The sequence below is a fragment of the Erinaceus europaeus genome, chromosome 13, assembly GCF_950295315.1.
Source record: "Erinaceus europaeus chromosome 13, mEriEur2.1, whole genome shotgun sequence".
Taxonomy (NCBI): Eukaryota; Metazoa; Chordata; class Mammalia; order Eulipotyphla; family Erinaceidae; genus Erinaceus; species Erinaceus europaeus.
In genome coordinates, this window is record NC_080174.1 from 57,565,995 (window position 1) to 57,593,526 (window position 27,532).

Below are 27,532 nucleotides of genomic sequence, written 5' to 3' on the forward strand. Positions count from 1 at the left end.
TTCATAGCTGTACTACATAAAATAGCCAAAATATGGAAATGACCTAAATGTCCAATGATAACTATGGACACACACACTCAAAGACACACACACACACAGACACACACACACAGACACACACACACACAGACACACACCAGAATACTACACACACACACACACACACACACACACACACACACACACACACCAGAATACTACTCTGCAACCACGTTACCAAAAGGCTTAGTCTCTTAGATTCTGTTTTATCTGTGATGGTGTATAATCTGAGCTGTGCACTGTCCCCATTTTCCAAACACCTGTTCTCTCCATTATCTTGCCCTGAAGCCACAGCTGACGTCATAGAACAACTGCCCCGCCCCAGGCCCTTTGGAAGCCCCGCCTCCTGGAGAAGCCCCGCCCCCAACTGCAGTGGCTTCTGAGCGTCCCCTCTGGACTTTTTCCGGCCCCGCCCCTCCCGGTTGCCATGACAACGAGTCCACGCCCCGCGCACTGCTGCTACTCGGGCGGGACCCAGGCTGGACCGCGGGCCCCGGCCTGGGGGCCACTGCTGCCACCGCCGCCACCTCATCTCCTCCCTGTCCCCCGCGTCTCCTCTCCTCACTCGGGCCCGCCGCCGGGGTGCCACCCCGCCTGCCCACCCTGCGCGGATGCCGAAGGTGAAGGCGCTACAATGCGCCCTGGCGCTGGAGATCCGCTCTGTAAGTACCCGCCATGCCCCCCAACATGTGCCTGGGTGTCCCTGAGACCCAGAGCAGACGCTGCCTCTGCCCGTCTCAGCTTACCCGAGTGCACGCAGAGCTTCCTTCACCCTCAGATCCACCCCTAGGGCGCTCTGACCCAGGGTGTCAACCTCGGCCTGTTCCTCAAACCACAATATCCTGCTAGTCCGGGCAGAGACCAGACCCCCAGCAAAGCTCTCTTCACCTCCCCTCTCCCCCCAACTTCTAGTTTGCGTTTCTTCAGATTACTTTTAAATCACTTCAAGGAGCAGCTCCCCATCTGCCAAGTTCAGTGACTTGCAATGGGTGCTGGAGTGGACTTCACTGTGAATTCCTCATCTCAGATCTTAGTGAAAAGAGTATTACTGGCCCAGCTTAGTGAGAGTATTATTCTTAGAGCGTTGCTGACCCTGCTTCTCTCCAGTTTTGGGGTGTGTGTGTGTGTGTGTGTGTGTGTGTGTATGTGTGTGTGTGTGTGTGTAAGGGTGAGAGGGTGAGTTCCTCAAAAGTCACTGCAGGTAGATTCTTCTCAAACCCATTTTCAAACTTCTGATTAACTCTTTCTTCAATGTAGAATCCCTACACCCAGTAACAGAAATGCTTCATCTTTGCATAAAACACCTTGTCATTGACTCAAACTCATTTCAGATGAACTCCAGAGTACATACCCCGTCCTCCACCTCTCACCTCATTCCAGCATCTGTTAAGAGGAATCTCTTGTTCTTTGTCACTCCAAGAAAGGTACCAACTTTGAAAGGAAACTTACTCTCAAAACTTGTTGGAGAAAACGGGAAACTTTCCCCAGCCACTGTCAATTTGCTTAACTGTATTTTGTCTCTAACTTGTGTAAGTTCAACTTTGGAAACAAAACAAAACAAAACAAAACACCAAAAAACATATCCTCCTTCCTGTGAAGGGATTTGGACCCCTCCCTCCTATGAGAAAAGTTCATTCCTCTCTAAATAACCACAGCAAAGTCTCCCACGGATATTTGAACTGCTTCCCTCTTCTCTCATTCCTTCCACATGAACATCCCAGCTCCAAATAAACCGGTTTTAGATTTATAAGGACTTTCAGAATCAAAATTGTCCACTCCCCTCTCCCCCTTCACTTTTTATCTTTCAGTTTGGTCTTCTTTTCTGACCTCCTAACAAAACTGGGGGGTAGCTATGGGGATATTTAGATATTGAGCTCCACTCCCCTGGGTGCAACACAAAAGAAGCCTTCCAGCTTCCTCCTTGCACATCCTGCAGGCAAGACTTCTCCACTTAAACTGCACTTGTGGCCCCCCCGCCCCACCCCTCTTTCCTGGCTGCATCTTCCTCACTTCAGAAGGAGATTGTTGCAGCACAGAAATACAACCTCTAGAGAAATCACAAGACTTTGAGACATTTTACACCCTTCAGGGACTTCAGGGCTTTTGTTAGGTCTTAAACAAGGGCGGTTGGTCAGGGCATAGGAGGAGGGGTGGACTTGTCCCAGACATGCTAAGCTTTTCTTTCAGCCTGTGTAGATTTTATTTGACTCTTGTATGAGAAACTCTGTAGCCCTAGCTTCAGATGTTTCCCTCCTACATTTGCTAAAATATTTGAATTTTTTAAAAGTAAAATTCATTTAGCAAAAGAATAGATGAGCTTTCTAAAACTTTTGCAGTGGGCTGTTAGAGAAACTTCTGAGTTCAGCCCCAGTAAACATTGTGACTGACTGTGTCTTCCTCCAGGGATTAATGCTTGACGAATGGAGCTGCCTGAGAGGCTGGTTGCTTTGTTCTTTCCTCTGCCAAGACAGACTTCCTAAGAGGAAGAGCTTTGTTGTTAATTCCTACTGCCTCAAGAGGGTTAGAGAGAAAATTTTATTCACCCTTTCTGCTCCTCAGTATTGGTTTTCCAGCAAAGATCAGAGTCACAATAGTTCGCAGTTCAAGAAACCTTGAAATCATTGATTTCATTTCTTTTTTACAAGTAAATCAAGATTTAGATGTCTGGCTGCTCATTTGCATAGTACTCAACTCCTTAGGGGTAGATCTGCAACAAAATGCTAACTTGTTTGAACAAAAAAGAAACACCTGGAAAAAAAAAAGCAAAAACTGTTTAGTGACTGGTGATCAGAAGAAGAAACAAAAGTTAGACAAAGGAACTATATGATTATAGATACTTATAGCATATTTTCAATTTCAGTTTTTTTCTTTTCAGTTTAATTTACTCTCTCACACTTACATGGTATGAAAGTCAAAACTACATAGTCTGCATCATAGTCTCCTTAAACTTATTTCCTATAGTTTACATGCTAAATGGATAAAAGTCTTACAAATCTGTACATGACAACCATTTTTACTTCTTTTTATTATTATTAGTATTTATTTATTTATTCCCTTTTGTTGCCCTTGTTGTTTTATTGTTGTAGTTATTATTATTGTTGTCATTGTTGGATAGGACAGAGAGAAATGGAGAGAGGAGGGGAAGACAGAGAGGAGGAGAGACAGACACCTGCAGACCTGCTTCACCGCCTGTGAAGCGACTCCCAGCCAGGTGGGGAGCTGGGGTTGACAACCATTTTTATTGGCTTCCTCTTTCTTATTGTAATATGAGCACACAGTTTCACAATACATTCTTTTATACAACTGAATAAAAATTGCTCATTCTGTTTTTTAATTTTTATTTATAAAATGGAAATATTGACAAGATTATAGGGTAAATGGGGTACATTTCCACATCATGCCCACCCCCAGTACTCTATATCCAACCCTCTCCCTTGATATCTTTCCTATTCTTTATCCCTCTGGGAATATGGACCCAGGATCATTATGGGGTGTAGAAGGTGGAAGGTCTGGCTTCTGTAACTGCTTCTCCACTCAACATGGGAGATGGCAGATAGATACATTATGCCAGCTTGTTTCTCTCTTTCCCTAGTTTGGCAGGGATCTGGGGAGGTGAGGCTCCAGGACACATTGGTGGGGTCATCTACCCAGGGAAGTCCTGTTGGCATCATGGTATCATTTAGAACCTGGTGGCTGAAAAAGAGTTAAGATATAATCAGAACAAACTGTTGACTAATTATGAACCTAAAGGCATAAATATTGCAAATATAGATTTGGGGTCTCTGTTTTGGAAAAAGCTAGTAGGTCTATTTTAGATATATTCCAAGGGGCCCATGACTTTACTAGTTTTTGTTTGTGCCTGACATCTAATATGCAGGTAGACCCAGGTTATTGTCTGGGGAGATGGTGTCATAGTAGTTCATTCTGTTTTTGAAACAATTGTTTTACACTTTGCTATTTTTTTTTTCATTTAATATATCCAGGGGAATCACTCTATTTCTGTAGAATTCGGCATCATCTTTTTCACTCAGTATTTTTTTATTGAAATGTTTCACACATACAGGTAATTAGAAAATAATTCAATGAATAATTATATCCCATGACTTATGTATAGTACATTTGTTTGGTTTGCCTATATATGTGTTTATATATAAAATAGACTTTTTTCCCTGAAAATTTCAGTTAATTGTTGACATGGTACTCCAGTCCTAAATATTTAAACATGCATCTAAAAAAAAAAAATGAGGGCAATTATTCTCTGTAACTACAATATCATTATCACATCTAAGAAAATTAAGCCCATATTCATATTTTCCTTGCTGTTCCAAAAATGACTTGAGGGAGTCGGGCTGTTGCGCAGAGGGTTAAGCGCAGGTGGCGCAAAGCAGAAGGACCGTCATAAGGATCCCGGTTCGAACCCCGGCTCCCCACCTGCAGGGGAGTCGCTTCACAGGCGGTGAAGCAGGTCTGCAGGTGTCTATCTTTCTCTCCTCCTCTCTGTCTTCCCCTCCTCTCTCCATTTCTCTCTGTCCTATCCAACAACGACAACAACAATAATAACTACAACAATAAAACAACAAGGGCAACAAAAGGGAATAAATAAATAAATATTTAAAAAAAATAAAAAAAAAGGCTAAACCCAAAAATGACTTGACTTGTATAGTTAACTTTTCCATATCAGGGTATAACCAAACTTTGCATACTACTTTTTTTTTTTCTTTTTTAACCAGAGCCCTGTTTAGCTCTGGCTTATGGTGGTGCAAGGGATTGAACCTGGGACTTTGGAGCCTCAGGCTGTTTGCATAACCACTATGCTATCTACCCCTGCCCAGTTTTTACATCTTTAAGTTCATTTTAACATAGAGTAGTTCTACATTTTCATCCCCACATTTCCTTTATTGTTTTACCATCAGATTTGTACACCTGTGTAAACATTACTTCAATTAAATTTTAGATCACTTCTATTACCCAGAAAATTTATTTTTACCCTTTCCAATTCCAATCAGAAGGAAGGACTGTTCTGATTTTATCACTATAAATTATTTTGCCCATTACTTGAAAATCATATTAAATAGAGCCATTCAGAAAGTAGTGTGTGTGTTATTTTGCTCAGCATACTTAGGAAATTCATTCACATTGCTGTATGTAGTTGTTTGTTCCTTTATAGTGTAGATTAATATTCATTGTGTATACATACCACAACATGTTTATACATCCTCCTCCTTGATGATTATTTAGGTTGTTACCAGGTTGTGGTTGTCATAGGTAAAGCCTATATGAAATATTTTTGAAAACCTTTTTGCATGCATTGCCTTTTCAACAGATCAGACTCAGAAATGTAATTGCTTATGGCCAGATATTTCCCTTTGTTGTGGCATTTAATTTGTTCCCAAAATCTGTATACCAGAAATTAGATGTTTTGGGACCGGGTGATGGTATACCTGGTGAAGTGCACTTGTTATAGTGTGCAAGGACCCAGTTTCATCCCATGGTCCACCTTCAGGAGAAAAGCTTCACAAGTGGTGAAGCAGGGGTGTAGGTGTCTCTCTGTCTCTTTCCCTCTCTACCTCCTCCTCCACTCTCAATTTTTCTCTGTCTCTACCCAATAATAAGTAAATAAAAGTATTTTTTAAAGTACAAATAGGGACCTGGTGGTGGCACACCTGGTTGAGTGCACATGTTACAGTGAGCAAAGACCCAGGTTCAAGCCTCCAGTCCCCACCTGCAAGGGGAAAGCTTTGCGAGTGGTGAAACACTGTTGCAGGGGTCTCTCTGTCTCTTTTCCTATCACCCCCTTCCCTTTCAATTTCTGGCTGTTACTATCCAATAAATAAAGGTAATAAAAAATTTTTAAAAGATGTTTCATTTTCTTGTTTGTTGGAATAGCATTCCATTCGTCCCTCTACACTCCCAAATAAATGTTTATTTGTTTATTGCAGCTGTCTTAGTTTAATAAAAATCCCATACTTTGGTAATATGAGAACAAAAACATAGTGAGCTTCAAATATTTTGTTACATAACACATTTTGTGTTCCTTAATGGACTTGTGATAAAAATATTGCTGAGAAACAAAATGTAGCTTGCCTCAGTGGATCTTTGGAGAACAATGTTATATGTCCAATGTTTTATTTACTGCACCACGTCCTGGGCTGCTATAAACCTTAAATTTTATAAGAAAAAAAATCCTGAATACTGTTATTCCTTCACTGATAGGGTAAATGTTACATTTTATATGTTTCACAATGGTTATCACTGAGGCTAGGTCTTACATAAGGAATCCATTGCTCCTAGTGGTCATCCTTCCTTCCTTCCTTCCTTCCTTCCTTCCTTCCTTCCTTCCTTCCTTCCTTCCTTCCTTCCTTTCCTTCATTTTTTCCCTTTCTTTCATAGGACATAAATAAATTGAAAGAGAGAGATAGTGAGTGAGTGAGAGAGAGAGAGAGAGAGAGACAGAGAGAGAGACTTGCAGACCTGGTTCACTGCTCATGAAGCTTCCCCACTGTGGCTGGGGACCAGGTGTTTGTACTTGGGTCCTTGTGCATGGTAACATGTGCTCTCCATCGGTGCCCTACCTCCTGGCCCCACATACTGTATTCTTACTATAAAGTAAACTAGTGAAGAGAACATATTATTGAAAGTCATTAGAAAAAGAAAATATTTATATCACTGTGCTGTGTTTATAATACCTTAAGTTTATACTATCTGTTTGCAAGAAAGTCAGTATATAAGTGTATCAGCAGTTATCAGCAGTTCAAACCCATGCTGTTTAAGTGTTAGTTGCATGTTATTATTAAGTATAATCTCCATGTTGTGTATAATAACCATGTTTGTTAATTTTAAAACTGAATATTTGTGCCTTTGCCTGATATCTCCATTTTCCTCACCCCAGCCCTATAACCATTCATTCTACTCTTAGTTTCTGAGCTTGTCTTTTTATATTACACATGTAAGTGGTGTCATACAATATTGGATTATCTCTGACTTATTTCTCTACTATTATATGTTACAATGAACATGGGATTAAGACATACTTCTGGGATTCAGATCATAATTCCTTTGAGATATATATATATATTGCTATCTCCAGTAGTGGAATTGCTGAAATGGTGGTTCCATTCATACTCTGAGGAAGCTTTATAATGTTTTCCATAAGGTACCCAGTTTACGTTCCTACCAACAGTACTCTGTAGTTCCCTTTACCCATATCCACACCAACACTTATTTCTTCACATTTTGGAAATGGTTTTGATTTACAGTTTCATGATGATAAGTAATATTGAGTGCTTCTTATATACCTACTATTCATTTACATGTCTTTTTTCTTTTTCCCTCCCTCCATTCCTCCTGTTTCTCTTTCTCTCTAACTCTCTCTCTATTTCCCTTTCTTTTGTTATTATTATTATTATTATTTGCCAGAACTTCACTTGGGGCTTGGGGCTTCATACCTTCATTATTCCACTGATCCTTGCAGACTCTTTTGTTAAGCTTCCAACTTGAGCATGAAAGAAGAAGAAGAGGAGTTATCAGGGCAGTGTTCCACCACTTTGAAAGCTTCCCTTTTGAATAGTGTCCCTATGTGGTGGTAGGGCACTTGAGCCCAACTTCTCACACATGTTAAAAATGTATGCTGTCCAGTGAGTTATCTTCTGCCCCTTCTTGCATACTCTTTTGTTGTTATATATTCACTTCCTCTGTATTCATTGTCTTGTTGGTGGACATTTTCGCATTATTTTCATTCTGGATATTAGAAGTGGTTCTCCAATAAACATTCTTGAATAGATTTTGTTTCGCATTTTATACTAAACAGCACTTCTGAGATCTTAGGTTAGTTCTAGTAGTTGTTTGGATTTTCACTGTGGAAAAATGTTTGCAAATAACAATAGTTTTGACATTTCTTATTTATCTCTTTTTCCCCGACTTAGTACTTGAATAAAATCCTTAAAATAATGCTAAATTGTAAAAAAAAAAATGTACCCCACATATATATTTTGGCTTAAATTTTTTATTGCCATCAGGTTTATTGCTGGGGCTCAGTGCTGGCATGGTTAATCCACTACTCTTGGTATCATTTTTTTTTTCTTTTATAGAGACAGAAATTGAAAGGGAAGGTAGGGGGGAGAGAGAGAAAGACACCTACAGCATTGCTTCACAGCTTGTAAAGCTTCTCACTTGCAGGTGGGGTCCAAGGTTTTGAACTTGGATCCTTGCACATGACAACAGGTGCTGTCTACTGAGTGTGCTACCACCTGGCCCACAAATTGTCTTTTTTTGAGTTGTGCTTCTGAAGCTTCACTACTAAGTATTAGATTGACTCCTAAGAAATTAATTAATGTTATTATACTATTTTAAATTTAAAAAGCATTGTGATTTAATATAGTTCAACTTAGTATAATAATGGCTGTGGGATTTTTGAGTTAAGAGAGTTCTGCTGTGTTACTAATGTTAAAAATAAAATGATCTTTGAATTACCTTGACTGTCTTCTCAGTCTAATGATAACATTTTACAATGCTACCATACTCTGTAAGAGAGGGCACAGTATGTGCTATTACTCTCTTTACATTCCTATGAGTTTTCAAACAAGTTGTATTTTTTATTATTTTTTTACTGAGTTTGATTGCCTAAATTCTTATTTTTGACCTTTTATTTGTGTTCATGGATGACATGTTAACTTTATGTGTCAAATTATTATTTCATTTGGTTTTAGGTTTCTCATTTTTAAAATATTTATTTTGAAGTATTTCATATATACAGAAAGTTACAAGATGTAACATAATAAACACCCATGTGCCCACCTACCAATTTAAGTAAAATTTTACAGAAAAAGTTGAAGCTTCTTGTGTTTTTCACTCTCTAATAGAAACCCTCCTCTCTTCTTCCCTCTGGCTAATCACTATTGTGAATTTTATATTCTCATTCTTATATGTCTCTCTCAGTACTATTCTCATTGTAATATCCTTCAAGGGACTTGGTTAATTTATAAGTGCTGTTTAACTGTCATCCCAAAGAATTGATAATATCATCTTTATTAAATGATTTGCCTCTATAAGCATTTTATAGTCTTATAATTTTTACTTTAGCTTTGAACTATTTAGAAGTTTACTTTAGTATCAAGTTGCATAAGGTCTATGTTATCCCCTGACATACACAACCACCCCTCCACACACCATCTTTTATAGTGCTATTTAAATTTAATTTCATTAAAGTATTAAATGAGGTGAAGTCTGTATGATACAAGTTATTTCAGTTGAAATTTCCCTCTGTGTCTGGTTACTTACACATTTATTGTGAAATTTCTCTACTTGAAAATAATTTATTTCATTTGTTGGATGGAGGACTTTCTCTGCCATTATGAAATCAACTTTACTTTCTCTGACATATCTTCATTTTCATTTTTTTTGCTTTGTCTGAATGGTCTGCCCACAAGGATTATGTATTTTCAGTTTATATTTGTGTATTCAAGCACAGCGTACACTGTGACATACAGGACTATGGACTCATCTCTATTCTGTTTTGTATAGGATACATGTGTTTACCATCTGATAATATATAGGTTTCTTTAACTATTTTACCACTGAATATCAAACAAAGATTGGGAAAAGTACTGGAATAAGAAGGTAGACAAGCCATCTGCATTTAATCATTGACAGTATTAATGAGAAGTAAATTTCTCTATCTTTGTGAGAGAATGTAGTTTGCTCTGCATCTTGGAGCAAAGGGTCCACTTAAATAAATCTAATCTTTTTACCATTTAATCTGAAAAATAATATACACACATCTTGAACTCCTGTTTTTCTTTTTAAGTCATCAAATTATTTGTCCCCATTATGACCAGTGTCTGAGTTATCTGTGGTATTAAACTATTATTTTTTTTTACAAACAACTTGAATAGTTGGGATCAGATGGGAGACATGGGGTATCCATTATGAATAAGCTTTATTTGATTCTGTCAAATAAAGAAAAGTCATTCAGTGGAAGTTTCCAAGTACTGTGACGTCTACGATGAGAATTCCCCTAGAGGTAACTCTAAATCTCTTCTACACTGACTGTGAGACTACTGGGCCTCTTTCCTATTCCTTCCTTCCTGCCTGCCTGCCTGCCTGCCTGCCTGCCTGCCTGCCTGCCTTTCTTCCTTCCTTTTTTTCCTCCAGGGTTATCACTGGGGTTCAGTGCCTGCAATACAAATCCACTGCTCCCGGAGGCCGTTTTCTCCATTTTGTTGCCCTTGTTATGGTTTTTATTGTTATAGTTGCTATTGTTGGATAGGACAGAGAGAAATGGAGAGAGGAGGGGAAGACGGGGGGGGGGGCAGGGAGAAAGAGAGACACCTGCAGACCTGCTTAACTGCTTGTGAAGCGACCTCCCTACAGGTGGGGATCCTTACGACAGTCCTTGCGCTTTGCACCATGTACATGGTCCTTGTGCTGTGTACCATGTGCGCTTAACCTGCTATGCTACCGCCCAGCCCCCACTACTGGTTTTCATAATTAAGATGATTTAAATTTTTTTAATTTTAATTTATTAGCGACTTATTACTGATTTACAAAATTATGAGATAACAGGAGTATAATTTCCTACCATTCCCACCACCAGAGTTCTGTGTCCCCATTCCCTCCATTGGAAGCTATAGTAGTTATCCCAAGGTCACAGATGCAAGTTGATTATTCTATATCTATATATATTTATATGTACTTGCCGATTTTTCTTATGGTCCTGCCTTCTCTTCCTTTCTAAGTCACATCTACACCCACTGCTACTGCTGAATGTCCTTTCTTTATTCCTTTTCTTTTCCGGGTCCTGATGGAATTGGAGTTCCAAGCCCTTTGGTCATCTTCCACTAACATTTCTCCCCGTCTGGTAGTATAGATGAAATTCTTTATGAGGTTAAGGAGATGGGAGTTTTGGCTTCTGTAGTTTTTTCTCTGCTGCACATGCAAGTTGGCAGGTCTATATTTCCCTTGTGAGGTAGGGCTCTGGAAAGGTGATGAAGTCGTCTGCCCAGGGAGTTTAGAATGGAATCATAGCATCTGCAAATTGGTAGCTGAAAGGTAGTAAGATATAATCAAGACAGAGTATAGGGAATTGGTAATAGAGTATGTTAAAAAACTTAATTGTATTTTTTGCCAAAATCAGCTATTTTTTTTAAATATGTCTTCCTCAGATTATTATATATCTCTGGTTAATTTCTAGAGTGCTAACATGTTTATTCTGACAGTGTGTTTGATAGTGTTCACATTGCTTTTATATAGGGGCTGATTTTTAAAATAATATTTATTTATTCTCTCTATTTTTAATTTATTTATAAAAAGGAAACACTGACAAAACCATAGGATAAGAGGGTTACAATTCCTACCTCCAGAACTCCGTATCCCATCCCCTCCCTTGATAGCTTTCCTATTCTTTAACCCTTTGGGAGTATGGACCCAAGGTCATTGTGGGATGCAGAAGGTGGAAGGTCTGGCTTCTGTAATTGCTTCCCTGATGAACATGGGTGTTGGCAGGTCGATCCATACTCCCAGCCTGCCTCTCTCTTTCCCAGTGGGGTGGGGTTCTGGGGACCAGATCCCATGAGATAGAGCATATGTTTACATGTATCCATAAATTAGGGCAAAATATATACTTGAAGGCAAAAGTACACAATAGTCTGCAGTGAGTCAGTATAAAGTTCATAATGAAATAATGCCTACTTAGACTTAGATACCCTCCTTACCTACTTCCTATTACACTTCCCGTACTCACTCCAAAGCTAACCTTATCAAAGCAAGGACTGCAAAAGCTGAATAAGGGTAGGAGACTGGCATACTTTAATGATAACTCTTTAGTCATTATCAGGCCACTCCATCAGCTGGGGCCCTAGTCAGGGAGTCCTGAGACTCCCAAACAGACATAATGGGCCTAGACCTCAAATAAATCCCTCTCTCCATTGTTACCTGTCATCTCTATCAGGAATAACAGAATAGACCTCTTTGTACTCCCCCCCCCCCCAATAGTACCTTGCTCTCAACTTGGATAAACAAAGATAGAGAATGTTCCATCCTCTGAACAGAGGCTGGACCACATACTCTATGCTACACCTGAGGAAGATAGGTCCTGATATTGGGGCAGCATGGAATGTTCCTACTCATGACCACAAAATGTGAGCTCAGATCTACAGGGATGCAGAGGTCACATAGGCTCCTAAGCTGAGTATGGGCCTGACAGCATATCAAATAGATTGGGTTTACAGTCAACAATATTTATACACCTTTTCCATATTTGGGAGCTACTCTTTTCCCTGATCCAGCTTTCTGGTCCTTTTTCTAGCTATGGCATCATCTCCCCAGACAATAACTTGGATTCACCTGCATATCAGATTTCAGGCTCAGGGGAAAAAGAAAAAGAAAAAAGAAAAAAAAAAGCCTAATATAGCCACAGACCCTTTGGATTGTAACTAAAATATGCCTACTAGCTATCTACAAAACGGAGACCTCCCAACTCTTCATTGCACTACTCCATCCTTTAGGTTCATGATTAGTGAACAGCTTGTTTGGTTTTATATGCTAACTCTCCTTTCAGTCATCAGATTCCAGATGCTAGCATTATGCCAGCCAGACATCCCTGGACAGACAACCCCACCAATGTGTCCAGTGGCTGATTTTTTAAGGTGTTTACACCCACTCTCAAAATGTTTTCTGTCCATGCCTTTATCTTGAAAGGGTTAGAGTCTTTAGTTTTGTGAACTGTATATAGCATTTAGCTTCACCCCCCTCTAATATGTCAACTTCTACCTTTTATTTTTTTATTATTTTTTTTTTAATTTTTTTATTTAAGAAAGGATTAATGAACAAAACCATAAGGTAGGAGGGATACAACTCCACACAATTCCCACCACCCAATCTCCATAACCCACCCCCTCCCCTGATAGCTTTCCCATTCTCTATCCCTCTGGGAGCATGGACCCAGGGTCATTGAGGGTTGCAGAAGGTAGGTCGGGCTTCTGTAATTGCTTCCCCGCTGAACATGGGCGTTGACTGGTCGGTCCATACTCCCAGTCTGCCTCTCTCTTTCCCTAGTAGGGTGTGTCTCTGGGGAAGCTGAGCTCCAGGACACATTGGTGGGGTCTTCAATCCAGGGAAGCCTGGCCAGCATCCTGGTGGCATCTGGAACCTGGTGACTGAAAAGAGAGTTAACATACGAAGCCAAACAAATTGTTGAGCAATCATGGATCCAAAGCTTGGAATAGTGGAGAAGAAGTGTTAGGGAGGTACTCACTGCAAACTCTAGTGTACTTCTGCTTTCAGGTATATATTTTGCAGTAGTTTATGGATACGTGTGCACATAAGCTCTCTCTCTCACAGAAACTGGTGTATATCTAGGTTATGGGACTTTGTTAGAAAGTGAACCACCTGAGATGAAATTAGAGTGTACTATAAAAGGAAAGGTCTCACCTGAGTAATGAAGCTGAAGGGTTGTCATTCCACACTGAAGTCTCTGGACACAGTCTGAGGTGAAGCATGTTGAGGTGGCAATCGTTGTGTTGGTTAGGTTGTGATCGGCGGATGCAATGTTATTTGGTATGAATTGGGAGAGGCATACGGGAAAGTGGGCCCTATCCAAGGGTTCCAGGACTGGGGGAAGTAGGGGCTCTATAGTGGAGATGTGAGGTTCCTGCTGTCTTAGGGTTCAAAAAGACAATTGATAGTTAATGTTATCATCACATTATTTGGTAATTGGGTTAACTTTGAAAAGTCCTTTTGTTAGGGTTTGCTGTACAGTATCAGTATCTTGTATATAGCTGTGCTATTGGATGCTTCTAATCTACTTGGTCTAGGCTTTTGAGAGAGTCTGCATATCAAATACACAGCCTATATATTAAAAAGATTCAGTTTGTCTTTTGAGAAACTTTGAGACATACAACTGATTTTCCCCCTCTCATATTAATTAACTACTGATTTATATGTCTACATTTTGCTAGGAGTGTACATAAACACCATTCCCACCACCAAAAGACTGTGACCCATCCCTCCCGCCCACTCCCACCCCCCACTGGCCCAGGAAGCTACATGTCTACCCCTCACCACAGGGTTTTTACTTTGGTGCCCTACTTACAATTTGATCAGGTCCTGCTTTTAGTTTCCCTTTCAGATCTTTTTACTCAACTTCTGTTGATGAGTGGGAACTTCTACCTTTTAATAAGATGCAATGAGTATCTACATTCATGTAGTTAACTCATATGGTTGGTTTAAGTTAACTGCTTGATATTTGCTTCTTGTTTATTGCATCTGATGATTTACATTCTTTTTGGCTTTCCTTTTGGAAAGCTGCCATGAAAATTCCTTTAGAGACTAGCAGCATTTGAAGAAGTAGACAAAGAAGCAGTTCATGCCTTCTTGCACATACATATTACATTGGAAAGAGACTCAGTAGTTTCCAGTGAGGACATTTAAAATAGTACTGTTAAACAGAAATATAATATGAGAGCCAAGATTGTAATTTAAAAAATTTACTAGCTACAATGAAAAGTTAAAAGTAGATTAAATTAATTTTACAAATGGTTTTAAGTAAGTACTCTCAAAATGCTTGAATGAATGCTATGCTAGGTACTATTTTAAGCACTTTGCATGTATTTACTTTCATTTTACATGGTAATTTTGACTCAATTGTTATACAATCTTTTTTTTTTTGCCTCCAGCAAATGTATCCCTAGGGCAAGCCTATGAATCCACTGTTCCTAGAGTCTGTCTTTTTTCCATTGTTGTTGCTGCTATTGTTGTTATTGCTGTTGTTGTTCTTGGACAAGACAGAAATCGAGAGAGGAAGGGAAGACAGAGGGGTTATAAAGTTATAAAGATAATCACTGGATTTCCTTTTTTTTTTTTTTCTATTTTACTTAAGTTGATGTCAGAGATAGAGACAGAGAATGAAACAGAAATAGAGATGCAAAGACTTGAGCAATGCTCAGCTCTGGTTTATGGTGGTCCTGTGGATTGAACCTGGGACCTCAGACCCTCAGGCATGAAAGTTTTTTGCATAGCAATTATGCTGTCTAGGTTTCCTCTTAACATTGAAAGTCTATGATACTTGGATACAGGAATGAGATAAAGATAGTTTCTATCCCTAGATAATTTGCACTTTAATAAATGAGGTGAGATGTACTCAAAGTGCGTGGTCACAATAATTAGGACCTTATAAGGAGTGTACAATGGTATTTGAATTTAAAATATTTATGGGACTAGGTGGTAGCACACCTGTTACAATGTTCAAGGCTCATGCCCTGGTCACCACTTGCAGGGGCGAAATTTCACAAGTGGTGAAGCAGTGCTTCCCATATTGATCTCTCTCTCTCTCACCTTCTACCTCTCCCTTTCCTATTGATTTCTCTGTCTTGCTCCCATAAATAAATAAATGTGTAATAAAAAAAGGAAGAAAAAGAAAACTAGCTTCTAAAATATTCACAAACATGTTTAAATTAGATGAAGGTTAATGATAGTTTGTGAATTAAGAGAAGTTTGTATAGGAGATAGAAACTGATAAAAAGCATCTGTGGGTGCTGAGAGCAAATATGGAAAAGATGGATGGAGTAGTATAGACAAGTAATCCAGATAATGTAAAGTGAGACAAAAAAGCAGTGTGTGTATTCAGAGAACAACACAATGTCTATACTGATTAGGTTTACTAGGGAATACTGTGTAGTATTATTACTCTGTAGCATGCAGTTTGTGGGTCTGTTGGATTCGAATCTTGGAGAAACTTTTTAATCTTAATGGATATGGCTGATCACTGATCACTTTCCACTGAACTGTGAAAAAGGCTGGGGAGATTAAGCTATGTGAATTTTTGAAACCACCCATTTTATACCCATGCTTTCTTGTCAATCGTGATAATTGCTACATGCAATTTCATATTTGAAATATTTCTTTGGTGGTCCAGGAGGTTCTGCAATGCATGAGATGTCGGACTCTCAAGCATGAGGTTTCAAGTTCAATCCCCAGTGTCATATTCATATGTATCAGAATGATGTTCTGGTTCTCTCTACTCTCTCATTAATAAATAAGTGAAACTTAAAAAGTATTTGACTGGACTAGGAACTTATAGATCATTTGTTCTGAAACTTTCATACTACTCTGGATGAAAATCTATGGACCACAGTAGGTTCTAGAGGTCAGATTTATGCTTTTACCATGTTTGTTTTTTTGTCTTCTACTCTTGTACTTTCTTTTTTGTTGAGTCTTAATTCTTTGTGATTAAATGATGCTGAATAAGTTTATGTCAGCATTTCTCATGAAGTGTGAGCCTAAGGCTGACTGTTTAAAACTATTAGTGTCTGTCCCAAGAGCCAGTACATACAGCTTTAAATCTGACAAAAATAACCAAATGGAATAGCATAGCTTTCTCAGAGGACTAGAATTTATAAAGTACATTATTTAACTCTGTAATCACTAGATGTTTCTCCTTTGCTCTTCTCCATATGCATTTATTTTTATTATCTTAAGATATTAGTATTTTTTTTTTACTTTATTATTGGAAGGTTAATGGTTTATAATACAGTCATTGGCACATGGGTACAATTTCTCATCTCACCAAGATAAGTGTCTGCAAAATACTCTCTCTCTCAAACTGGGTCCATCATCATGTACTAGGGCCTGAAAGCCTCCTCACCCTCAACCCCTTTTCTGCCCTCCTTCCCCAGAGTTCTTTGCTTTGTTACACTATACTACCAGCCCAACTATTACTTTGTGTTTTACTTTCTGTTCTCCCAGTGAGTGAGATCATACCATATTCATCCTTCTCTTTCTGGCTTATCTCACTTAACATGAATCCTTCAAGCTTCATCCAAGATGAGGTAAAGAAGGTGACTTCATCACTCTTAATAGCTGAGTAGTATTCCATTTAGTATAGATACCACAACTTTTCTTACCCACTCATTTGTTCTTGGACACCTAGGTTGCTTCCAAATTTGGGCTATTAAAAATTATGTTATTATGAACATAAGTTTATGTATAGACCTATTTGGTTGTATGTGTGTTTGTTTCCTTAGGATATATCCCCGGGAGAGGAATTGTCTGGTGATAGGGTAGGTCCATTTCTAACCTTTTGAGACTGCTCTCCACAGGGCGTGGGTCAATTTACAATCCCACCAACAATGCAGGAGTGTTCCTTTACCCCTGAACTCTGTCCAGCATTTGTTGATACTGTCCTTTCTGACTATTTGTATAATTTTTGATAAGTCATTTCTCACAGAATAATTTAGAAGATTTGTAAAACAGTTACATTAATCTATCTAACTTCTTTCAGGTAACTTGTCCAGGAGTGGTGCTGAAAGATAAGGAGGATATCTATCTTAGCATCTGTGTGTTTGGCCAATATAAAAAGACACAATGTGTCCCAGCCACTTTTCCTCTGGTCTTCAATGCCAGAATGGTGTTTGAAAAGGTGAGTTTGAATATCAGATCAAATGTTAACACATGAAAAAAGCAAATAGTTTTAAATTTTGAATAAAGCCTCAGAAGACAAATTGTTGTTTCTGACTATTTACTCAGATTTAATTCAAAAGTTTTTTGGAAATATGAAAATAAATATTTATTATATAATCCACTGAATCAGTGTCTATTTTTTATGATGGATTAGTTTATTCATAAAATGGTATTAGTAGATTTTATGTAAAACATAGAACCTTGAATTCTATCTAATTTCATAAAAACAGAAGATACATTAATAAGGATAGTTCATATTTTGCTTTTGACCATCTTGTGGTACTTATTTCTTTTCTTTTTCTGATTTTTGTTTTAATTGGATAGAGATAGAGAGAAATTGAGAGGGGAGGGGAAGATAGAGAGGGAAAGAGACAGAGATACACCTGTAGACTTGCTTCACTACTCAAGAAGCTGTCCCCCTGCAGGTGGGAACAGGTGCTTGAACCAGGGTCTGTGCATGTGCAGTGTAGACCCAATATATGCGCTTAACCAAGTTCACCACCAGCTGGCCTGATACTTCTTTCCATAAGCCATTTTCCTCTAAAACCAGTGCTTTCCTTAATTATTAGCAATTGTATTTCTCACTTTTTTTCTTTGTATTTATCTTTTTGATTACTTTCTCATCTCTCTCTGTCCTTTCTTCCGACCTGTTTGTGTTCCTGCCTGTCTGTTTGCCTCCCATCTTCACATCCTTTCCCCAGTACTAGGGCTGGAATCTGATCCACGCAGAGGACAAGGCACATGCTGTATTTGCTGAACTATCTCTCTGGCTGAGAGACTGTTCAGTGTCAAGGGCAATCAGAGAAGGCAATAATATCAGAGAATTATGAATCTGAATTATGCCACAGTATCAGTTATTCAAAGATCTTGAAGAAAATATTTCTAAGCAGAGAGCAAAAAAAAAATATTACGGTGTTTTGCTGGCAATAAGCTTAACAAATTGAAGGAACAATGGGAACAGAAAGAATGCTGAGAAGTATGTCCCTGGTAAGGAAGAGAAGCATACCATGTGAAGACGGTGAGGGAGACAGAGCCAGTTATAATGTGTATTTGTAAAATCTTGCGTAGTGATATGGAAATCAAAGATGAAGGAACAGTTGTCAATAGAATTAGAAATTTCTAAGGCTGGGAAAATCTTATTTTGGGATTGAGAGGGAAAAATAAAAACTACTGGATATGAATCTTTCCTTTCACTTTTTTTTTTCCCCCTCCGTCCTACTCCTTCTCCCTTGCTTTTTGTTAGGTGTTCCCTGAAGCAGTAGACCCTGGAGATGTGGTTGCACAGCTTGAATGTAAGTTTTTAACCTCTTAATTCCTGATTCTGAGACTTTTTTTAGAATTATGCTCTTCAGTTTTGAGTCAGTTGAATCAGTCTAATAAGAACTTAAAAAAAAAAACTGCCTTGACTTTGTTAGAAACCTTTTAGAATTTCAGAATGCACCTGGATGGAAATGATAATTAAAAAGTATATGTGTTATAGAAAGACTGCAATTTTTTTACTCTCTCTGTTTTTGGCATATGAAATACTTACTTGAAAATGATAATGAAATGCTTATAATGGAAGGAAAGAGACTCATATTTGGTGGGGCTTGCCCAGCAAATAAATGTCTTTAACCTCATGAATAAATAATATATATTTATAACTCTTTTGTGAGCCAAGACAGTGAATATTAGAATGCTGAGTAATGGCAGCTTGAATTTTTATGCTTTTGCATTTAGAACTGCATTCAATATGTTACTTGAACCACACTTTTAAGATTGTAGTTTGTAGTAAAGTATTCAAAACATTAGGGAAGCATCAACACTAAGAAGGTAAAATTAGGGGCCTGGTGGAGGTGCAATCACTGGAGTTCAAATCCTCGGTGCCCATCTGCAGGGAGGATGCTACACAAGTGGTGAAGCAGTGCTGCAGGTATCTATCTATCCTTCTCCTCCCAATTTCTTTCTGTCTTAGAAAATAAAATAAACAAAACATTTTTAAAAAAAGCTTATAAAGAAAAAAATTTTAAAAGAAGGCAAAATTAACTGTGATATTAGAAATGTAAAGTTATATACTTGGGAACAAGCTTTTCAGGCTTTGAAGATAAAAGTCTGGAGTTCCATCATTCATCATTTTAATTAAAAATTTATTTTATTTTTATTTTATTTTCCTCCAGGGTTGTCACTGGGGCTCCATGCTGGCACTAAAAATCTTCACTGCTTCTGGTGGCCATTTTTTTTTTTCCATTTTATTGGATAGGACACAGAGAGAAATGGGGGGGGAAGAGTAGAGAAGGAGAGGGGAAGCTAGATGCCTGCAGACTTGCTATGTGTCTTGTGAGAATCCCCCCTGCAGATGGGGAGCAGAGGACTCTAACCAGATCCTTGCATGGGTCCTTGTGCCTAGTAATATGTACACTTGACCAGATGAGCCTCTGCCTAGCCCCTTAATTAGAAAGTCATCAGAGATCACTATATTTGTCTAATTAACTTCGGTCTCCATAGTAGTAACCACTCCATTTACACTTAACTTCTGCATCCTCCCAGAACTTGTTTTGACTTACACAGCTGGAACCTGCAACCATAAGAGTATCTGTGCAGTGGGAGAAGTAGAGTTGACTCATTATGTTGTCTTCAAAGAACTTATAAAAAATAGAAAGAGAAAACAAAACAAAACAGACTGTTCTGAAGTAAAAGAATAAGAGGGGTTGTAAAGGGTGTTGGGCTAGTGGGCAGGGCAGTAGCACAGTGGGTTAAGCGCATATGAAGCTCAGGACCAGTATAAAGATCCCAGTTTGAGACCCCGGCTCCCCATCTGCAGGGAGGTCATTTCACAAATAGTGAAGCAGATCTGCAGGTGTCTATCTTTCTCTCCTCCTGTCTTCCCTTCCTCTCTCCATTTCTCTCTGTCCTATCCAACAACAACAACAGCAATAACAACAATAAACAACAAAGACAACAAGAGGAAAAAAATAGCCTCCAGGAGCAGTGGATTTGTAATGTAGGCACTGAACCCCAGCAATAACCCTGGAGGTAAAAATTTAAAAAAAAAGGCCTTGGGCTATTGAGACAGTAATGTGTCAGCAACTGTACTGTAAGCCATTAACCACTCCCCTGATAAAGTGAAAAAAATTACTAAATAAGGAGGGCCAGGGAGATAGCATAATGGTGATGCAAATATTTCCATGTCTGAGGCTCTGAGGTCCCAGGCTCAATCCCCAGCACCACCATAAGCTTGAGCTGAGCAGTGCTCTGGTGAAAATAAAAAGGGGGGTGGTGGTGGTAGTGCACCTGGTTGAACACGCACATTACCATATACAAGGACCTGGATCCAAGTCCTGCTCTCCATTTTCAGGGGGGACGCTTCATAAGCAGTGAAGCAGGACTGTAGGTCTCTCTCTCCCTCCCTATCTGTTTCCCTCTCAATTTCTATCAGGGTGAAGGGTAAATAGCATAATGCAAACAGAGTCTCATGCCGGAAGCTCCAAAGCCCCAGCTTCAAGCCTCTGCACCACCATAAGCCAGAGGCGGGGGGGAGGGGGGGAACAGGGAGACACCTACAGAAAAAAAAAAAGAACTTATAACCTAGTTAAGTGACTCTTCTCCAGATAACTCTACATGTTCAGTACCAACATCTAAGTTTTTTATTTTTATTTTATTTTTTTTTATATCTATCTTCCCTTGAGGTGAACCAGCTAGGTGACAGTTTGGTGTCAGTGGTTAAACAAAAAAATTTTCCCCCTGAATATCTGGCCCAGTATGTGGGAAATTGCACATCCTAGATTATGAAAATACGTCTACGAAGGTGGCTCAGTAATAGAGGGAAAAGCTTGCAATCAGGAGGTACTGAGTTTGAGTCCTCACATTGCATATTACAAAGTCAATTAAATTTTTAGGGTGATAACAAGAGTAATTAATGATTATGTCCATTACCTGGAAACGTCCTTGCCTTGATTTCTGTGATTCAGTCTTTCTCTTATATCTCATTTTATTGGCATGCCTCTTTTTAATGTTTCTACACCTGGCTTTAACTATAGTTATTCCAAAGGCTTACTCCTTTCAGCTCTGTTCTTATATAATATTCAAAGACTTAGTACCTGTTTTCAGATGACTTCCACAGCAACCTTTTACCCTTGTTATCTCTTGTGATCTTGTGGCTCTTTTTTAAAATTATTTTTATATCTCATTAGCCCTTAACTGTATAAATATGAAAGCTACATATATATTTAAGGTGGAAAGAATAGAATTAGGTTTCATATGTGCTACTTAGCTTCAACAGCTTTAGACATTTTGCTAGTTTTATGTAGTCACCCTGTCATTAAAAAGAAACAAACAACGGTGAACTGTTTGAAAGTAAATAAGTTTTGTGCATAGTCGCCATGCAGTTATCAGACCTAACAAAACTAGTGATATTTTATGAAGGATATTGAATATTTAGCTATGCATTTTCCCCCCAGGAGGATTTTTTTTCTTGCATTTGGCTTGTGAAAATTAGAAAATCTTGTTAAGATGTGGTTTACTGAACATTGTATATATTTTTTTCTGTAATTCTTGCCTCTCACTTTTTGAAAAGCTATAAATTTGTTAGGAAAATCTGGTCCTTATGAATGTCCTGCTGTTTGAATTTGCCTGACTTCTTTCTTAAAGTCTTATTTTGTTTATAACTTGTAGTATATAAACTGATGAGACATAGATGTATTATTAGATTAAGGTCTATTTTTGGCAATACTCTTTTATAGTTGTTACTGTGTACTTATTACATTATATCATTTAAATAGCATGTAATATCTAACTGTTTTAGAAGTTCAGAAGTTCTATGATTATGTGGCTCCAAGAAGCTCCAGCCTGACTCTTCAGTCACAGAGTTCTTCATCAAATTGCATTAATATCCTTTGAGATACATCTTCTCACTGCGAGTTACATTATATATTTTTAAGAGACTCTTAATTCTTACTCTTAATTCTATATTAATAACTGGACTATTTTTCTATATGAGAAAATTTCCCTTATCAGCAATATGGCTATTTATTTGGCAAGGTTATTTTCTCCTTTCTTTAAAAGAATTAGTGAGCCATATCACAGATTTCAGTCACTGTAAGTATAGTAAAATGACATACAGAAAATTTTAATACGAACACACAGTTGTAAACCATTACCACTATCCAATTTAGAGTGATTTCCTCAAAAATCCTCTGATGTCAGTCACCAACCACCATTTAAAAAATTTTTTCTTTTCTAGCAATTTTATATAATTCAATAATAAAATATATAGTATTTTGTGCCTCTTTTCGTTCATTTAAAATAATGTCTGAGTTTTATTCATGTCACTACATGCATTAGTAGTTTTGTCCTTTTCACTAATGATTAATATTTTGTTTTGTGACACTTCCCCACTTCCCACTCACCATTTGATGGACTTTAGGATTCTTTCTACTTTTGTGCTATTATGAATATTTTGTGGATTTTTAGATACATGATAGGTTACACTTGAAAACTACCAAGCTATTGCCCAATGTTAGTATAATATTTTACATTTCAAAAGAAATGTTTCTTCACATCATTCCAATACTTTGATACTGTCAGTATTCTGCAATCTAGTCATTTTTTGACTGTGTAATTGTTGCTTCCCTAATTTTTGTTTTTCATTTTTATAGTCTATTGATATTGAGCATTTTTTCATGTTTTTAGTAGCAATGATGTGTGTGTGTGTGTAGACATCTATATCTTTGTAAGATGCTTATTCATTTTTCTTTTTTTCTTTATATTTTATTTGATAAGACAGAAATTGAGAAAGGAGTGGGAGAGGGAGAGAGGGAAAGATAGACACAGAAATGCTTCAGTGCTTATGAAGCATCCCCCTGCAGGTGGGGATCAGAACCTCAGACTCTTTCCTTGTTTTTGAGTTGGGTCATTTGTTTCTTATTGAGTATGATCTTTGTTTGTTTATTTGATAATCTAAATCTAAGTCTTTTATCAAATTAGTGATTTTCTTTTAGTGTATGGTTTCCTTTTTTATTTTATTAGTGTTGTATTTTAAATCTATTTATTTATTTATTTTTGCCACCAGGGTAATCCATAGTTCTCAGTGCCTATATGATGACCCCACTGCTCCTTTCAGCCATTTTTTCCTTTTTTCCCTTTTACTTGATAAGCCAGAGAGAAAATTAGAAGGAAAGAGGGTGATAAAGAAGGAGAAAGACAACCGCAGTAGGTGGGGACCTTAGGCTTGAACCTTGGTTCTCGTGCATAGAAACATGTGAGCTCAACCTCATATACTACTACCTGGCCCCTTAGTGATTTTTTTTTTTAATATTTACTAACTTAGTGAGAAAGAGGGAGGGGATAGGGAGTGGAAGAATGGAGAAGGTGAGAGAGAGTGAGAGGGAGGAGGAGAACTAGAGAGAAGAGGGAGAGAAGGAGAGAGAAAGAGGAGAACTAGAGTACTACTCAGCATTGGCTTATGGTAGTGTGAAGGATTAAGCCAGGGACCTATTGGGCCTCAGACATGAAAGATTAGTACATACTGTACTATCTTTCTGGCCCTCTCAATAGTGCCTTTAAAAAAAAACAAAGCTATGAAGTCCAGTTTATTATTTTTCTTTTATGGCTAATACTTTTAGTGTTGTAACTGTATCATATTTGTTTAACCCACAGTCACAAACTGTTTCTCCTATCATTTTGTTAATTTTATAGTTTTATCCAATAATTCATTTTGTGTTAAATGTTGTTTGTGGTAGGCGGTAAAGGTCTGCTTTTTATTTTTAATTTTTGGCTGATTGTTCCAACATCATTTGCTCACAAGACTATTCTGTTTTTCAAGTTGCCTTTTTACCTTTATTAAAAAAACCACTGGACAATAAATGCTAGGATTTACTTCAGATGTATTTTCTAGCTTAACATTAAGTTTTGAAGTAAGTTTTATAAGATTTTTTATACCATTTCCAGGCTCTTTGCATTCATATACATTTTAGAGTATAGGATGTGAAAATTTACTATCATCATTATCATAATAATTATGATTATATGATTATATCATCATCATTACTATTGGACCACCACTACGTCATTCCTGGATGACTTTTTCTGAAAGAGACAAAGAGGCAGAAAGAAAGAAATCACAATTACTGAATTTCCTTCAATGCAGTAGGGGCTGTTCTCAAACCTGGGTAATGAACATGGCAAAAAGTACACTAAATGAGCTGTTTTGCTAACTCTATCAACATTTGCCTAAAGGCCAACTGGAGATTTGATAGGAATAGTATTGAATAGAATAGTACTGGTAAAATGCTAAACATAGAGATAAATTTTGAAAGAATTGCCTTCATAAGTTGTCAGACATCAGAATATGCTGTGTTGTTCTGTTTTTTAAGATGATCTTTTTAAAAAATGTATTATTGATTTAATATTGATTTACAAGATTATAAGATAACATGGGTATAATTCCACACAGTCCCCACCATCATACTTCTATATCCCACCCTCTCCACTGGAATCTTCCCTATTGTTTTCTACTCTGGGAGTATGGACCAAAATTCTATTTGAGGTGCAGAAGGTGAGAGGTCTGGCTTTTGTAATTGTTAAGATGACCTTTATTTTTATTTTATTTTATTTTTTATTTACAAAAAGGAAACACTGACAAAAAACATAGGATAAGAGGGGTACAACTCCACACAATTCCCACAATCAGATCTCTGTATCCCCTCCCCTCTCCTGATGACTTTCTTATTTTTATCCCTCTGGGAGTATGGACCCAGGGTCATTATGAGGTGCAGGATGGAAGGTCTGGCTTTTGTAATTGCTTCCCTGCTGAACATGGGCATTGACAGGTCAATCCATACTCCCAGCCTGTCTCTCTCTTTCCCTAGTGGGGTGGGGTTCTGGGAAAGCAGGGTTCCAGGACACGTTGGTGGGGTTGTCTATCCAGGGAAATACAGTTGGCATCATAATAGTATCTGGAACCTGGTGGCTGAAAAAAAGAGTTAACATATAGAGCCAAACAAATTGTTGATTAATCATGAACCTAAAAGCTGGAGTAGTGCAGTTGAAGAGCTGGGGGAATAAAAAATATTCCATTTTGTAGATAGTTACTAGACCTATTTTAGTTATATTCCAAAGAGTGCATGACTGTACTAGTTTTTTTTTTTTTCTTTTTTCCCTGAGCCTAAAATCTAATATGCAGGTGGATTCAAGTTATTGTCTGGATGATGCCATGGCTGGAAAAAGAACCAGAAAGCTGGATCAGGGAAAAGAGTAGCTCCCAAATATGGAAAAGGTGTATAAATATTGTTGACTGTAAACCCAATCTATTTGATATGCTGTCGGGCCCATACTCAGCTTAGGAGCCTATGTGACCTCTGCATCCCTGTAGATCTGAGCTCACATTTTGTGGTCATGAGTAGGAACATTCCAAGCTGCCCCAATATCAGGACCCATCTTCCTCAGGTGTAGCATAGAGTATGTTGTCCAGCCTCTGTTCAGAGGATGGAACATTCTCTATCTTTGTTGATCCACGTTGAGTGCACGGTCTATGTGGACCCATAAAGGGGTCTATTCTGTTGTTTCTGATATAGATGACCAGTAACAATGGAGAGAGGGATCTTATTTGAGGTCTAGGCCAGTCAGGAATCTCAGGACTCCCTGACTAGGACCCCAGCTGATGGGGTGACCTGATAGTGACTAAAGAGTCATAGTTAAAATATGCCAGTCTATGTGGTCCTGGAGGTGATGCAGTAGCTAAGGCACTAGACTCTCAAGCATGAGGTCCTGGGTTCAATCCCCAGCAGTACATGTACCAGAATGATGTCTGGTTCTTTCTTTCTCTCTCTCTCTCTCTCTCTCTCTCTCTCTCTCTCTTCTTCATTAATAAATAAATAAAATATATTTTTTTAAATGCCAGCCTCTTGCCCTTATTCAACTTTTGCAGTCTTTACTTTGATAAGATTAGCTTTGGAGTGAGTGAGGGAAGTATAATAGGAAGTAAGTGAGGAGGGTATCTAAATCTAAGTAGATACTATTTCTTCCTTTTTTTTTTTTTTTAGTAGATACTGTTTCATTTGGAACTTTATGGTGTCTTTTTAGATCTTTCTACTTGCTGCTGCATATACTGACTCACTGAAGACTACTGTGCACTTTTACTTTCAGGTATATATTTCGCCCTAATTTATGGATACACGTGAACATAAGCTCTATCTCATGGGACCTGGTCTATCTCTAGGTCTTGAGACTTTGTTAGGAAGTGAATCACCTGGAATGGAATTAGAGAATCCTATGAAAAGAAAGGTCTCTCCCAAGTAATGAAGCTAAAGGGTTGACATTCCACACCTGACATCTCTGGATACAATCTGAAATGAAGCATGCTGAGGTGGTACTCTTTGTGTTTATTAGGTTGGGATCAGAAGATGCAATATCATTTGGTGTGAATTGGGAGAGGCATGCAGGAAAGTGATCCCAACCCTAGAAGTTCCAGAACTAGTGGAAATATAGGCTCTATAGAGGAAGCAGGAGGTTCCTGCTGTCTTAAGGGGTTAGGGTTAGGACAGGGAAAAATATAGGCTCTATAGAGGAAGCAAGACGTTCCTGCTTTTTTAGGGTTTAAAAAGGCAGTGGATAGTTATTTCTGTAATTAGATTATTTGGCAGTTGGGCTAACTTTGAAAATCACTTTGTTAGGATTTGCTGTATTATACACAATATCACCATAATTTATGTCCTTTGACATTATTTGTATAGAACTGTGTCTTATAGAGTAATGTCACACTGGTTGCTTCTGTTCTCTCTGGTCTAAGCTTTTAAGAGAGTCAACATTTCAAAGACTCAGTCTATGGTCTGTGCATTAAAAAGTCTGAGACATTCAATCAATTCTCCCCTCACATATTAATTAAATAGTGATTTATATGACTACAAGTTAATAGGAGTGTACATAAACACCATTCCCACCACCAAAAGACTGTGTCCCCTCTCCCCCCTTCTCCACCCTTCCCCCAGTGAAGCCGAACATCCACCCTCACCCTCAACCCAGAGATTTTTACTTTGATGCCCTACTCCAAAGACCTTTACTTTATTTC

The 27,532-nt window shown here is 38.2% G+C and overlaps 1 protein-coding gene across 3 annotated transcripts in view; it reads left to right on the plus strand.

Annotated features, from left to right (window-relative positions):
• Positions 1–478: 478 nt before the first annotated feature.
• Positions 479–27,532, plus strand: part of SPATA6 (spermatogenesis associated 6) — a 113,983-nt gene continuing 86,929 nt past the window's right edge. For 2 of the 3 annotated variants that reach the window (XM_007521335.3, XM_007521337.3), the window contains exons 1-3: positions 480–701; positions 17,312–17,449; positions 18,734–18,782. In XM_007521335.3, coding sequence (XP_007521397.1) covers positions 651–701; positions 17,312–17,449; positions 18,734–18,782 — 238 coding nt within the window. In that variant the 5' untranslated portion in view covers positions 480–650. Of the gene's footprint in view, positions 702–17,311; positions 17,450–18,733; positions 18,783–27,532 lie in introns of all 3 variants that reach the window. The other variant, XM_016187358.2, reaches the window with a different exon arrangement.